Below are 13,879 nucleotides of genomic sequence, written 5' to 3'. Positions count from 1 at the left end.
CACATCACATGGGGCACAGCCATAATTCTCGGCTTTTGAAACAATGATTAAAAAATAACAGCAGAAAATAAAGACAAAAGGTTTACAGTTATGCATACTCTACAATGAGAACATGAGTATGTACTACCTGGAGTAAAGTCATACAGAACTTGAGCCTGTAGACCACTGCTCTCTTTCTGAGGTCTCCCAGGACCTGAGGACTGGAGGAAAGGAAACACAAAAGGACATAAAGTCTACTGTGTGCACAACAAGATACTGTGCTGCACATGCAGTTACTGGTGAATGACCCAGTATTAAATGCACATGTAGAAATGTTTTATCCTGAACAGAAGAATTAAAATATTACATGACGTAAATCTTCAGCTTTACAGGATGCTGAGTTAAAAGTAACCAGAAAAGCAAAATATTTTTCTTTCCAGTTCCTAAGTGCAAGAGTATGTCAGTATGGCATGAACAGCGTCCATGATCATGTCTATATTAACTGGTTCCAGGTTTAAGTCAATATAAACATGATTACTGTATCAAAATGACACCCACAGGATTGATAGTTTACTTATACTGGTTTGTTTTTGAATGGTGAATTTTGATGAGTATGTAAATTAAAAAAATAAGAATTAAACTGAAGTTTTTAAGACGCACATCAAGATATTGCCTACTGTGCAAGCTAGATGGTTATCTGCTTGATGGAACACTGCACTTTATTTTGGACAGTACCTATACCTTTAGCACTGATCTGTAAAGTCATGCATTTGTCCTCGGTCACTGGTCCACAGCAGGCCATACCTGGGATGTTCCTGTGCTGCTGGGCACTTTGGGCAGCGGAGTGATGATCTTCATGTAAGACTTGGGAACTGTGCCCTTGCCATCTCCTGCTTGGCACACAAATGTATCACTGTCGATCTGCTCAAGCAGCACCAGGACCTCGTTTTTCTGAAGAGGGATAAAATACATATTTGTACTTCATTTTCAAAGTCTGGCTTTGAAGAAGCTGAGAAAAAATATTTTTTATACAGGTAGCTGTAATTTTTCCCTCTTTTGAATGTGCATACTGAAAAATGTTTTGATAATTTCCTGCTTCTACATCGCACTTTTTAACCCTGAGAAGTCAATGCATGTTACACACTTGAGGGGACGCACTTCATCCCCCACTGCAGTGCAACACATACCTGGGTGACGCACAACAGCCACTTGCCAGGAACCCCACCACACAGCAGATGTGGTAGAGGATGCCCCAGCTGAATGAAGTGGGAAATTTGAGAAGAACTGGCAAGGTCAGACTCTAAAAGCTCAGACTGGAGTTTAATCCAGACAGCAGGGTTCACAATGTGCATGACTGCCACAGTAGGGTACTGGTCCACAAAGTTGTGGTGACTCCCTAGGTCTTCCATTGAGGCCCAGACTCTAAATCTAGCTAAGGAATGCTCTCTCACTCTAGCCTAGTCAATTCCAGCTGACCTTAGACCTTGCTCCCAAGAGACTATGCTTGGGGAGTCAGAAACCTGCTCCTTCAGCCCACAAATGCCTTCTCTGGTCACTCACATTTATATGTGATATTCCATCTGAATACAGTGAGACACGATGACATCGCTGCCTTGCAGCACTGGAACCCTGGGTTCCACTTCTGGGCACTATCTGCATGGAGCTTGTATGTTATCCCTGCATTCATGTGGGTTTGCTCTAGGTGCCCAGGTTTAATGCCACAGTCCAAAAACACAACTGGGTAGGTTAACTGGCTTCTGGGAAAACTGCTCTGGTGTGAGTGTGTTTGTGTCTATGTGTGCCCAGAGTTGGATTGGTGTCACTGCCTTGTGCCCGTTGCATGCCGGGATAGGCTCCAGCTCCCCTGGGACCCTAAATTGGAAGAAGTGTCTAGAAAATAGATGGATGGATAGTTTCAGTACTATTATCATCCAAAATAGTGCAATACAAGTCAATGCCTACATCTTCACAGGTTTTTATGTGCATCTCATGTTGCATCAGTTTCCCAGAGTGGGAAAAAAGTCATGAGCAATGGGAGACTCACGAGTCCTGAAATACTACAGTATACCTTTTTTCTTTAAAAGGGAAATTACAGTAGCCATATCTGTACAGCTCTCTGAAGACTCAGGCTGGCACAGGAAAAAATGACCAATGTAGTTGTGAATACTGATACAATCATAGCAGTTCAGGCATTAGGAGGTATAAACATCAGTATTACTAAAACTGAATCCCATTTCCAAACGAAAAAGATTAGAAAGCAAAATAAACCCAATAAATATCCTCCTATGGTAGTACACAGTTAAAACTTCAACTACCACAATGATTCAATGATAGCTATTTATTTTCAGTTTGCTTACAATGCCATTGAATCATACAGTCAATTATTTACCTGGAAGGAGAGTTCCCCTGGGTTCCTGCCATTAAAGTCATATTCTGCAATTCCATGTGGCACTGAAAGCTTTAAAGACAAAGACAGAATGATGAAGCACACTGCATTTATTTTTCCTTCAAACCTTGTTCACCAGCCACCTACGGGCTTGTCATGAAAATCAGCACCTTCTTTAAGCTACTGCTTCAAAGCCAGATGATGCCAAAGGCAAATCCACGTTAAGGAATTAAACTTTAGTGAAGAAAAAGCAAACTGCATTTTAGTGAAAACAGAAATACAACAAAGATGGATGATCTGAAGAACAATGTGTTCAAGTGGACAGAGCCCGGTTAAGACCAAACGAACCCTGAAAACACAAAAGCAAAGAACTCTTCTGGTTAACAAGCCCGAAAGAGAACACACCTTCACTGAGACAACACCCTTGGTAAAGCTGCAATCCCTAAGTGGATTTAAACACAAATTCTGACCATGTACCACAAACAGATTTTAGACAAAGTATTTGTCACAGGGATATTCATTAGTAATGAGAATCAATAGCACATTAAAAAGAAAACAAGATCTCCAGAACGAGGGTGACAGTCCTTACAGTGTAGTTGTTATAAAGCTGATGCCCAGGCCTGGGCCTTGGGGGCAGTACAGGTCCTTTCTTCTTGGACATCTGGCTCTGGGGCTGTTTAGGTACCCCACTGTCACCCCCCATCTTGGAGGAGAGGGGCTGCGCAGAGGTCCTGGGAGGGGGGGGCCTTCCTGGAGCCCCTTTAGCTGGAGGGGGGCGGGGTGGGAGGACTTTGCCTCCACTGGGCCTGTCAAAAAGAGGGAAAAAAGTATAAACCTCTACTAAAAGCACAATCAATATGCAGAGCATCAGACCAAACAGCAGGACACAGGCAGGCAATGTTTCATAATCTAGAAGGTGGGTTGTATGAGCTTCCTTTAAAGTCAGAATTGAAGAGGAATGATTTATGATCCACTCTTGTGATAACAGTGTTTTTCTTGGGAATAATGAATTTCGAGTCCACTGGCTAACAGAACAGAGTCCATTACTAAGGTCCACTACAGCTTGTGTTACTGGCTAACCCCCAGCCCCACAGCTCTGAAAGGTGAGGGAGCTGTCTGGCACACAGCCCTGCAGGACTAGAGCCACATTGTGTGGGTGGCGCAAGATGTCAGGGGAAATGTGTTTTTTTTTCCAGACTCCATCTTGTCTGCTAGATTGCAATGGCCATGAGTACATGATTTGTCCTTTCTTTCTGCTGCCCATGAATAAAAAAAAAAACACCTTTCTCACCGAGGTGGCAGACATGGTTCAGAGGACGAGCTGTTCCACCATTCTGAATTACATGACTCCTGAAACCAGAAAACAAAGAAGAACAAATACTATGACTCAGACTTGTATTACCTGTGCACTCGAGAGCACACAAACTCTGAAAGGAAATGAAAAACAATCTTTTGGAGTTGAAGTACTTCAAATCTTTTATTGACTTTGCTGAGGTTTACTGTTGCAATAGCAATACTGTATGGCCACTAGTGTGTGGTTGTCCATTAATGTTGCTATTTACTACATTCCTACTATGCTCTACAACAGTGCAGAACTAATCTGTTAATGAACAAAGACTCTGCCTTTACATCTTTTAAGTACAGCACAGAATCTTATTTACATTTTCTGCCTGGTCACACTGGTCATCATGGTGGTTTGAATACATTCTCAGAATGTGCACTTGGCTTGGCATCATGGCAAAGCTTGGCAAAGCTATGAGTGAAAAAGATGCAGATTTGTTGACCACTGAACAGTGCTGCATGACAATGCAACCATAGAGAACAGTCAACCTTTCAGGCCATCACCACACAGATAACCACCTTGTTGCAATGAAAACACCATCGCTTGGCATGAGTGGCACAGACCAAAAAAATGTGAAGTGGTGGTTTGCGCTCAGAGAAAGCCTTGTTTGTTACCATGCTGCCACTGGGGGTACAGCCATGAATGGGGAAGATCCCTTTACAATCCTGAGCAAGTGCGATCAGCTCCCTTCTCAGATACATCATTCTGTTATATTTACAGCAGTGACCTGTACAATTAAGTATATGCACTAACAGCCGAATGAGTTGTAAATTTAATATTAATTATTAGGTATTGGTCCGGGAAACTGAACCACATTTCAGGATTTGAATCTCAAGCTGTTAGATGCTATTGCATTACTGACCACCAAATACAAAACTCGTTTTCCATAAACCTGAATCAATTGACAGAACTTCCATGAGAGATGTTAAATCACAGAAAGTTACTTACTGATAGTGTCAGCATCTCTTTCAGTGTATCAGCAAAGCGAAGGACAATTTGGAGCAAGTAATATTTATATAATGCAAAGGAACAAGTAATAGGTTTATTCTATGCTGAAAAAAAGAAGAAAGAGAACACAACGTTTCGGCCGTGGAGCCTTCTTCAGGTGAAGAAGGCTCCACGGCCGAAACGTTGTGTTCTCTTTCTTCTTTTTTTCAGCATGGAATAAACCTATTACTTGTTCCTTTGCAGCCTACGCATGCTGACGCAGCTACCCACTTGAAATATTTATATAATGGTAACTTTGTGGGTTCTTTTTAATGGCATTTAAGTAAAATGCTTTAATTGCATAATTTGTAAAGTGTCTTCGGTTATGAATGCTTTTTTGGCATTCATCTATCCCATAATTATTGATGGAAACAAGCCCTCAGCTACTCTTATTTGCTAATAATACGTTTGATTCTGTCCTCTTTTCCTCCTAAATATTACCAATCGCATAACTGCAAATCTATTCATGAATCGTCACAAAAATATATTTTCCATTACACCAAATACATGATCCCTGGTCTCAGAAGTCTTTTAAAGATGGAGGACTGCTGGAGTGCTGCCTCTGGGTACAGATCCCACACTGTACATTACCTGAGGTGCTGGTTTTGAGGCAAAACTGTATTTCTGGGTCACAGAAGAAGTGAAACCGCCCACTGGTTTCTCTACAGGAAGAGGTGGAGGGTCCTGCTGATCTGCTTCAGGCACTGAAAGACATCATTCACTTATCTCAATGATAATACATACAGGGTAGTTTAAACCAATGGTACTGGGAGGCCAGTCACTTTAGGTGTTTGGCCTTAAATCACAGGCTTATTGACTGAAGTCTTCTATTTGGAGCATATTCGTAAATCTGTTTTTCAGGTCTTGAAATGTCATTTGGTACAACTAATATAAATCCTTTACCAATATACGAGTTTTAAAACTGTCCCCCTTTCAACTGTGTTGCTTTAAAAATAACCCAAATGGAGCTCCTCAGCAACAATACAAAAAAACTGTGGGTGTTTCTCATTACAGTGTTAATCCCAACTGCATCTGTTCAACAAAAACCGATCCAGAAATTACATGCTTCCTTCCTATAGAATACCACTCAGCCCAGAAGAAGAAAGTCCTGATCTGCTGAGGGCAGGCCTAAAAATTAAAATCAATCAGGTTCATAACAGTACTATATGACACAGAAAAACTGCATACATGAGACATAAGAATATCTTAAAGCCCCCGTTATCCCTTTAAATTACATTTAGTCCTACATATTTTGTCAGTTTCACTATCTCCACTCAGAATTATGAATGAATGATCCCTGAAAAGTTTAGATCTAGTAAACTCACTTTTGCCGGGTTTGCTGGGAACTCTTATCATTGTAGGTTTACAAGACACACCTGGGCGACTGGGAACATTATGTGTTACACCCTGAGGTTTGGTGGAAAAAAAGTCTGACAAATAAAGCAGATAAATTAAACTTATCACTGAGCGCAAAAGCCAGAGAACAAAATTCACAGACATCTGAGGCACACTAAACACAGGCATTTACAAAACTCAAAACCTCTACTAAAGGTATAACTTTGACTTAGAAAAGAAAATATTTCACATAATACTTAATCTTATTAGTCTAAATTATATCTAAGCATAATAAAACCCACAACATAAAGAAAGTTAATCAAGGTTGGTGACATCTACTGTACATATTGATGTGTAAATAATAAAATGCTCAAATTTTTATGTAATTCTCAGACATTTGCTCGTCATTTCTTAATATTATAATGTAATCTTTTGGGTCACTGTATGTATTGCTATAATTTTGTACCGTGTAGTAACACATAATTTATTACATTATGTTTACTCTGAACTTTGTATGCCAAGTCTCTATGTAGTTTTCACACTAAGTTTATTCAGTTCAGGTCTAAATACATATTGTGTTGGATTAAAGGCATCACCTAAAAATGTCTTTACGTTAAGACACAAATTAATTATCCAAAATTGGTAACACAAGCACTGGAAAGAGGAAACAATTCACTGGCGGAACAGAATCTAAAGTGAGCAGGAGCATCCTCTGGTTAGCGTCCTTTCTTCCCCTGCAATGGACAAGCAGCTCCACTCACCTGTCATCGTCATCTCCGCGCTCTCGCTCTCTGTGCCGTTACCAAAGGAGAAGCCTGTCGCGGCTTGGTTATTTGACGTCAACAGGTCCAGGCTTGCTTGCCTCAACAATGGAGGAGTGGGGCGACTGAGAACAGCCCCCGAATCACGCACCATGAAACTCTTCGCCCTGGAGGCGACCAACCTCCGAGGTGGTGGTATAAACACAGGGCTTTCAGCCTGAACTGCATCTTTACTTTCCATCTCTGTGGGCTTCATGGGGACAAGTGGCTTTGTGGCAGATGCTAAAACTTGGAAGATTTCCTTCTGGTTATCTTCAAAGCCCGATTTACTCCCATTCCCCAAGTGGCTAGAATTGTTCATAGCGCTAAAAACTACATTAGGATTGAGGCTCTTAGAAGCTTCTGGTTTGGAATCGAAAACATTGTCCATTCCTTGCAGCTTGGGCAAGACCATAACGGGGCTATCCTTGGTGGCTGGGCTTGGTTTGATTGCTGTCACAAGGTCCCCTTCCCAGAAACTTCTACTGGAAGGCTTTGGCATTAGAGTTGGTTTTGCAGCTGTAACTGGAGGTTTGGCAAGCTGATGGCGAGGACGGACTTCCGGTTTCTTAGGTTCTCCATTGCCACTCTCCGTGCTCACTTGGGACTCAAAAGCCTGTATCTTTGCACGTATATTTCTTTGGCTACCAAAATTATTCATATTGTCTTCTTCGTTTTGGTCGTCTACAGAAAAAACCTCTAAGAGTTCTTGCAGATACGTACCTGAGGATAATTCCCCACAATCAGGGATCACATGAGTGCCCTCTCCCTTGTCATCCTCTTTAAATCTCACCAGAGTCTGAACCTTGACTTCTTTGGTTACAGGTATCAGGTTTATTTTGGACCGCGGACGTGGAACTGGTCGTTTTGTTTCCTCCTTGGAAGCTGGGTCAACTGATGGTTGAGGATCAGTGGAGATTACTAAAGACTCAGTCTGGTCACCAGGAAATTCAGTAGGGTCAGAACAGAGTTTGTTGGGACTGGGGTCTATATCGCACTGATTAGACACCGATATAAGCAGGGATTTACTGCAGGAATCGATTGGATTATTTCGGTTTTCAGTCGTACTGTTTTGGGAATCTGCCAACTGTTCGGAGCCAACAATTGGTGAAAGTTTTGTTGTCTCCTCTTGGACTAGAGCAGACTCTTTTACAAAAACTGTCTCTTTGCTTGCCACTGGTTTAGTTTTGGGTGGCAACAACGATGGCCTTGGAGGTTTTGGAGGTTTTCCTATAGCAAAAGTAAAGAAAGGACATTTTAATTTTCAGGATGTGTATGTCCTTAAATTTATTTATGTAAATAAAACCAGGAAGTCTGTAGTACATATTAGCTCATAATTCCTTCATCTTTTATAGTTATTTGAAAGCACTTTTTTAAGTGAAAGTATGATGACAATTTTTCCCCCACATTAGAATACAATCCTAATTTCATAAAATCCAAATAAACAAAAACTATGCCTCTATAGAACAGAGCCCATGCAAGGAGCACAGTAGGAGAACATCCAAGTCACCACTACAGGCCTGCTTACCAGCAGCTGGCACAGCGTCACCCTGAACAGGCTGAGGTGTTCCAGTACCGCCTAGGCCTGCATCTGCAGAAACGTCTTCAAGATCAGTCTGTGTGGCGATAGTGGTGGTGGAAGGCCGAGGGGAGGCTGCTGGACAGACCTGCTCCTGTGTCTTTTCTCTGATCACCTGGTCATACGATGGTGGTGGCTGGAAGAAGAGGAACACCATCACTGGATATCCTCCCGCCTGGAGAATTCTCCCTATGAGCGTCAAGGATGTACAGTAGCTATCCCAGGAAAATTTTCCTTCGTGCTACACAAATCTTTTCAGAAATATAATGTAACTTTTACTGGCAAATTCAGTGAAAACAACACTTGCTTATTTAGAAGGGGCAGACAGATATCCCAGGAAAATTAAGGAAATTATGTTCCGTCCTGTGAGAGGGGCACAATTTCCTGTGTGATCTGCTCCTGTTCATGTTCCTAAATGTTTTCCTTCCTAGAATTCAGATATACCTTTAGAGCAAAACCATGCTTTATTTACCAATTATAATGAAATATAAAACTATGATAATTTGTACTTATAAATAATACATAATTACATATACAATATACATTAGCATCTTATATGCTACAACCAGAATACTGGAGTTTTGTACTCTATTTCTCAGAAATGTGCTTCTTTAAACACCATCACAGTGGATATTACCAGGAGGCAGCCTTTATGACGCATTTCTGTATCCAGGCACTTGTGTAAATGTAACAGATACACACCAGCTTTACAGAGAAATGTGTTAAAAAGAGATTATGGAGGTCATCTGAGGGAAGGGAGAAAAATACTCATTCTGGGTGCTTGAGTTCCCTGCATGCCATGAATCCGTAGGAAATCACCCCCCCACCTACAGGAGGAACAATATAACCATTTGAAGACCCACTAGGTAGTGTATGGAGATTTACTGTATGTAGGATATATCACTCTAGTTAGAGAGGGTTAATATTCAATTGAAACATGCTTTAATTACACTGTGGTGCTTGCCCAGGCTCATTTCACCCTCACTCAGGAGTCTTGTGGGGGTGGGTGTGGAGAGCACAAATCAGACTGCAGTGCTACCACGCCTCTCAGGGAGAGAAGGGTTACCTGTGCAGATGCTGGGATGCTTGGTCCCCAGATGCCCTGAGATGGGGTATGAGGCGATGAAAAACCCCCAGCTGCCCCAGAAAACCAAGCATTTGACACCAGGGGCTCCGCTGACACAATAGTTATCTCTGGCCGCCTGCAACGCAAACCACACAGGGTGTTATAGCGTAGCTCCTTTGGATGAATATGCCCATCTTGTGACAGAATTCACTAACACGGGAGAAACTGAAAAAAATATTTTTCCTGTCTGAATACTGTATATTTACTACTTCAATAATAATATTTCTTAAAATAATTGGAATTTATACTGAATATAATATGCCCTATCTTGCCAGTTTCTACCCTTCCCAAACACACAAACTATTAGAGTCAAATATTAGAGTCAATACTGCTTACAGCCCTTATATCAAGCTAGCTCAAAGCTTGTCAGGGCAACAGAGAGCTAAATGTTACACTGCAGCATTTTTTGCATTATACATTTTTTTCTAAAAATATTTTAGGTACTTTCCTGACTGTAGGTTTTGAGAAAATATATCCCGATGCACAAAAACAATATTTGACTTTTTTGTCTTTTATTAGACAGATACAAATGAGAAAAACAAGCTATCACATTTTACAATACTGCCTAATCTATGGACAAGAGTGATCTATTTATTTTGTACCTCATAAAGCACAAAAGGAAAATGGAAAAGAAAAAGAAATGCTTTCCCACTTTCAAAGACTCAAAAAGGACAAAGTAAAAAAGGAACAAATGGCCATTGTACATCTATTTTAAAAAATTCCAGTTTATTGAGTAAAATAAAAAATGCCTCTGCCAGATATGTTTCTACTGAATAGCTAGATATTTTAAGAGACTTTCATTTTCAAAAGAAAACAATGAAAAGCCAAAAATAAAAAGACAAGTGACTGAGTAGATAAACCTCACAGCTTTTCTACCAAGTACATCCACTTCATTGAGACTTAATGAGCTGAATGCAAGCCAGATGCCTTTTATGAGCAGCTTTGTTAGAAAACCACAGCAGGCTATTTCTATTAATCTTGGTAAATCCCAATTTGTCTTGGGGAAACAGGATGAAAGTGGTTGAGAACAATATTGATGGAGCTGCCCACTGAGCACCAGTCCTGAAACTTATGATACAATGAAGGCTTACCTTCTGTCTCTGGGAGGATCATTCTGTGAATTAGCTCTTGTTGTTGCTGCTAAATTAAAATAGTTTTCAGATTACTAATATTATTTCACAGTAGTGCAGGTTAACTGTGGTTTTAATCATATTTCAAAGTAAAATGGATATAAGTTTCAAAATATATACATTATATTATAGTCACATTACATTTTCTAAAATGTCAAATTAAAATAAAAAGAAAAAAGAATTAACACCATTTTGGTGACATTTTTCACATCTTTGCTAGCAAAATGCTAATTTACTTGAGGTCTCTCATTTGTATGTAGCAGCTCAACTAATGAAATCCAGTTTTATAAATTAATTAGCCTGGCATTATTTGGCATTTTAGAATTTATTGCATGTTTCTGTCAGCAATGAATCTATCCTTTATCACATCTCACATCTTATTTCAATACTACCTTCCTGATAAATGTAGAGAACACTGAGCTTCTTAAGCACATGTATTAAATGAAAGCATTTTAAGAATACTGCTACTGTTAATGTTCATTGTTCTGGAGTTCATAAAACGTAAAGCAATATCAATATGTCCAATAGCTATAAGTTCAGAATATGTACGGCACACAATCAATACTTGACAGAACTGTCAAGTCAGTACTCACTTCTCTTGATAGCAGCTCTTATGGAAGACAGGGGTCCTGGACTAGGAGCACATGAAAGGGAAAATGTTAATATTATTAATGGCACAGAACCCTCCCAAGATCACTTGTAATATAACAGGCACCTTCATCTTGCCATCAGTACAAACTTCTTCCTGGAAGCAGATACAGATTGGCAGTCATATGAGTTCCATACACTTCAATCTGGAAATTCTCCTCAGATTCTTTAAGTTTTCTAAATGGCAGGATGCCGTTGACAACCAGTTCTTTAATTATTTAACTGAGAATAAGCAGCATCAATTTTAACAAGATACTGGCTCTTAACTTGCTACAGGGAAAAGAATGGGAAGAGTTGCAGACTGAGTTTCCCTGTTATAAAAAAAATTATTACATTTTCATTGTTTGCCTAAAGTACATAAATCCACTGTTATGTAAAAACCCTCAGTAAAGGAGTTAAAATGAACAAGCGGGCAATCCAGTTTCTAGAGTGACAGTAAAAGTGGAAAAGGCTGATGTATAGCACTATAAATCACAAAGAGCAGACATTATTATTATTGTGAGAGGGTGGTAGGATCATACAACATGGAAACTCATGTCTAAGCAACATTCCCCAGAATGCTGTGGAGAATTAGCTCTTGCCATCAGTCACCTGACCAATTCTGAGAGGCTGGTTGGTCAACTGTAAGGTTACAAAACATTTATTTCATTATTTATCAGCTTTCTGGGAACAGAGAGTGGATCCACTATTAGGAAAACCGCACCAGAGAGAGGGAAGAAGAGAAGACGTCCAACTCACTGACCAAGTATGAACTTTTGTAGATCTTGGACATGTGAGTTTTAGGAATGTCAATGACACTGCTATTGTAAGAGGGAGAGTGAAAAAGTCTAGTCAGTAACAAAGAGTAGGCTTTTGTTAGTGTTTTGGAATTTAATTTTACTTCACACTGTAAATAAAAGAGCACTCTTTTCCTCACGGCTGCTTTGTTTACGTTTTTCCACCTATTGACATTCCGATTTACAGCCTCCTATTCCCAGTTCCAGGGTGTGTCACAGGCATGTACAGTATGTCTATTCTTGCTTCTTAAAAAATGGGTCTGCAAATACCTCTCATTTTCAGGGGACAGCATAGTGCAGCAGGCAAGTCTCTGGTCTCATAACTGACAGGTTGTGGGTCACCTCCTTACAGTAGATACTGCTGTTGTACCCTTGAGTAAGGTCGAATCTCAGTTGCTGTCTACCCAGCTATATAAGTGGGGACAAGCACTGCAGGGGGGTGATCCTGTGATAGACCAGGGAGAAAGTCTTAGTCTGCTCAAAGGTAGGATATCCATTGGGCCAGTGTGTTCTGGTGTGGACTAAGCCTCTTCTTAATGCCTATCATTTTGAACAAATTAGAAAGCTAAGCACCAGAGAAAACAAAATTCCTCTTTTCCACTTCTTAAAGTTTTACAGGAGTGATCGGAGATATGAAGGACTGCACTCTTTTCTTGTCTTTCTTTCATTTATTTAACCTCCAATGTTTAAGGTTAAACCTGCTTTAAACCTTAGTTTGCTTTATTGGGACTGTTTCTAGGTTTTATATTAGACACCATTCCACTCTTTACCATGAGAGTACATTTTTTAATAATTCTACATTTCTTGCCTTTACAGCTCCAAAGACTTGACTTTGCCTTAGTCCTTTCCTGTTCACTGCTTTTGTTTCTAGAGAGCACTTACTTCTAATAATGTCTCATTCATTGGCTGCAGATCTCAACTTATCACGGTACTAGTAAAAACAATGACATGTGACAATAAAAAAAAAACTTAAATGGAAATTTGCTGCATGAGGTTTTGAAACAATCACAATTTTTTTTTCCAAATCTTGGAAAAATTCAAACAGATACCTCAAGTCTCTTTGACATGTTGCAGTTCCTGAGATGAAACTTTAATACGTAAGATGTGAAACTCATTTCTCTGCTGACCCAGGACAATTTCAATTTTCAAAAAGAAATTCTTCAGATGTCTTACCTGTATTACCACAGTACACACCACGCTATAATCCTTCACTGAAAACCTAATTGCTAGGGAATGCTAGTGACACTCATTTTCTAAACACACAGTCATTAATGGAAAATAGTCAGACCAGATTTAAGGACAATTTTGAACCAAAAATATTTCCACATAAAATGAAGACAAAAATGAATTAACCTCCTTAATCAGCATACGTAGAGAACTGTATAGTCTGGTATTAAAACATTTCATATAGAAGGTTTAATGTTCACCAGGAAGGCACTTAATTCATTTTTTCTGCATTAAATGTAGAAATGCAGCAGTGCTTTCAAGATCAATAGTTCAGCAATATCCCAGAACATGCTGTATGTCATATGACAAAAACAAGCGAAAAAAAATCAAAATGCTTAAATCTTTGTTTTCTGCATGAAGAAAACTACAATAAACCAAAAAAAGAACGTTTCCTTTAAAAACTCTAAAGAGGTTTGAATGGGGCGCTATTTTAGTGTGTAGAAACAAACAAGGTTTTACTTTTCTAATTTTCACCACAAAATGAAGAACATCTAGTTTTTTGCCAAAAACGACAGTAGCAAATTTCACTTCACTTCTTATCCAGTTTTATTAACAGCTCTCTAA

The 13,879-nt window shown here is 39.7% G+C and overlaps 1 protein-coding gene across 7 annotated transcripts in view; it reads right to left on the bottom strand.

Moving 5' to 3' along the window:
- sh3d19 (SH3 domain containing 19) overlaps positions 1 to 13,879 on the bottom strand; it is a 39,648-nt gene that overhangs the window by 8,991 nt on the left and 16,778 nt on the right. For 4 of the 7 annotated variants that reach the window (XM_015344583.2, XM_069188395.1, XM_015344586.2 and 1 more), the window contains 12 exons: positions 11,258 to 11,298; positions 10,626 to 10,674; positions 9,475 to 9,610; positions 8,358 to 8,544; positions 6,791 to 8,059; positions 6,020 to 6,124; positions 5,286 to 5,398; positions 3,657 to 3,715; positions 2,955 to 3,171; positions 2,369 to 2,437; positions 784 to 930; positions 128 to 200 (listed from right to left, as the gene is read on the bottom strand). In XM_015344583.2, the coding sequence (XP_015200069.1) occupies positions 128 to 200; positions 784 to 930; positions 2,369 to 2,437; positions 2,955 to 3,171; positions 3,657 to 3,715; positions 5,286 to 5,398; positions 6,020 to 6,124; positions 6,791 to 8,059; positions 8,358 to 8,544; positions 9,475 to 9,610; positions 10,626 to 10,674; positions 11,258 to 11,298 (2,465 nt within the window). The remainder of the gene's footprint in view (positions 1 to 127; positions 201 to 783; positions 931 to 2,368; positions 2,438 to 2,954; positions 3,172 to 3,656; positions 3,716 to 5,285; positions 5,399 to 6,019; positions 6,125 to 6,790; positions 8,060 to 8,357; positions 8,545 to 9,474; positions 9,611 to 10,625; positions 10,675 to 11,257; positions 11,299 to 13,879) is intronic. The other 3 variants (XM_015344584.2, XM_069188405.1, XM_015344587.2) reach the window with 2 other exon arrangements.

This window comes from Lepisosteus oculatus, chromosome 1 (assembly GCF_040954835.1).
Source record: "Lepisosteus oculatus isolate fLepOcu1 chromosome 1, fLepOcu1.hap2, whole genome shotgun sequence".
Classification (NCBI taxonomy): domain Eukaryota; kingdom Metazoa; phylum Chordata; class Actinopteri; order Semionotiformes; family Lepisosteidae; genus Lepisosteus; species Lepisosteus oculatus.
The sequence above is the reverse complement of the archived record's forward strand: the minus strand, read 5'-3'. Positions and strand labels throughout refer to the sequence as shown.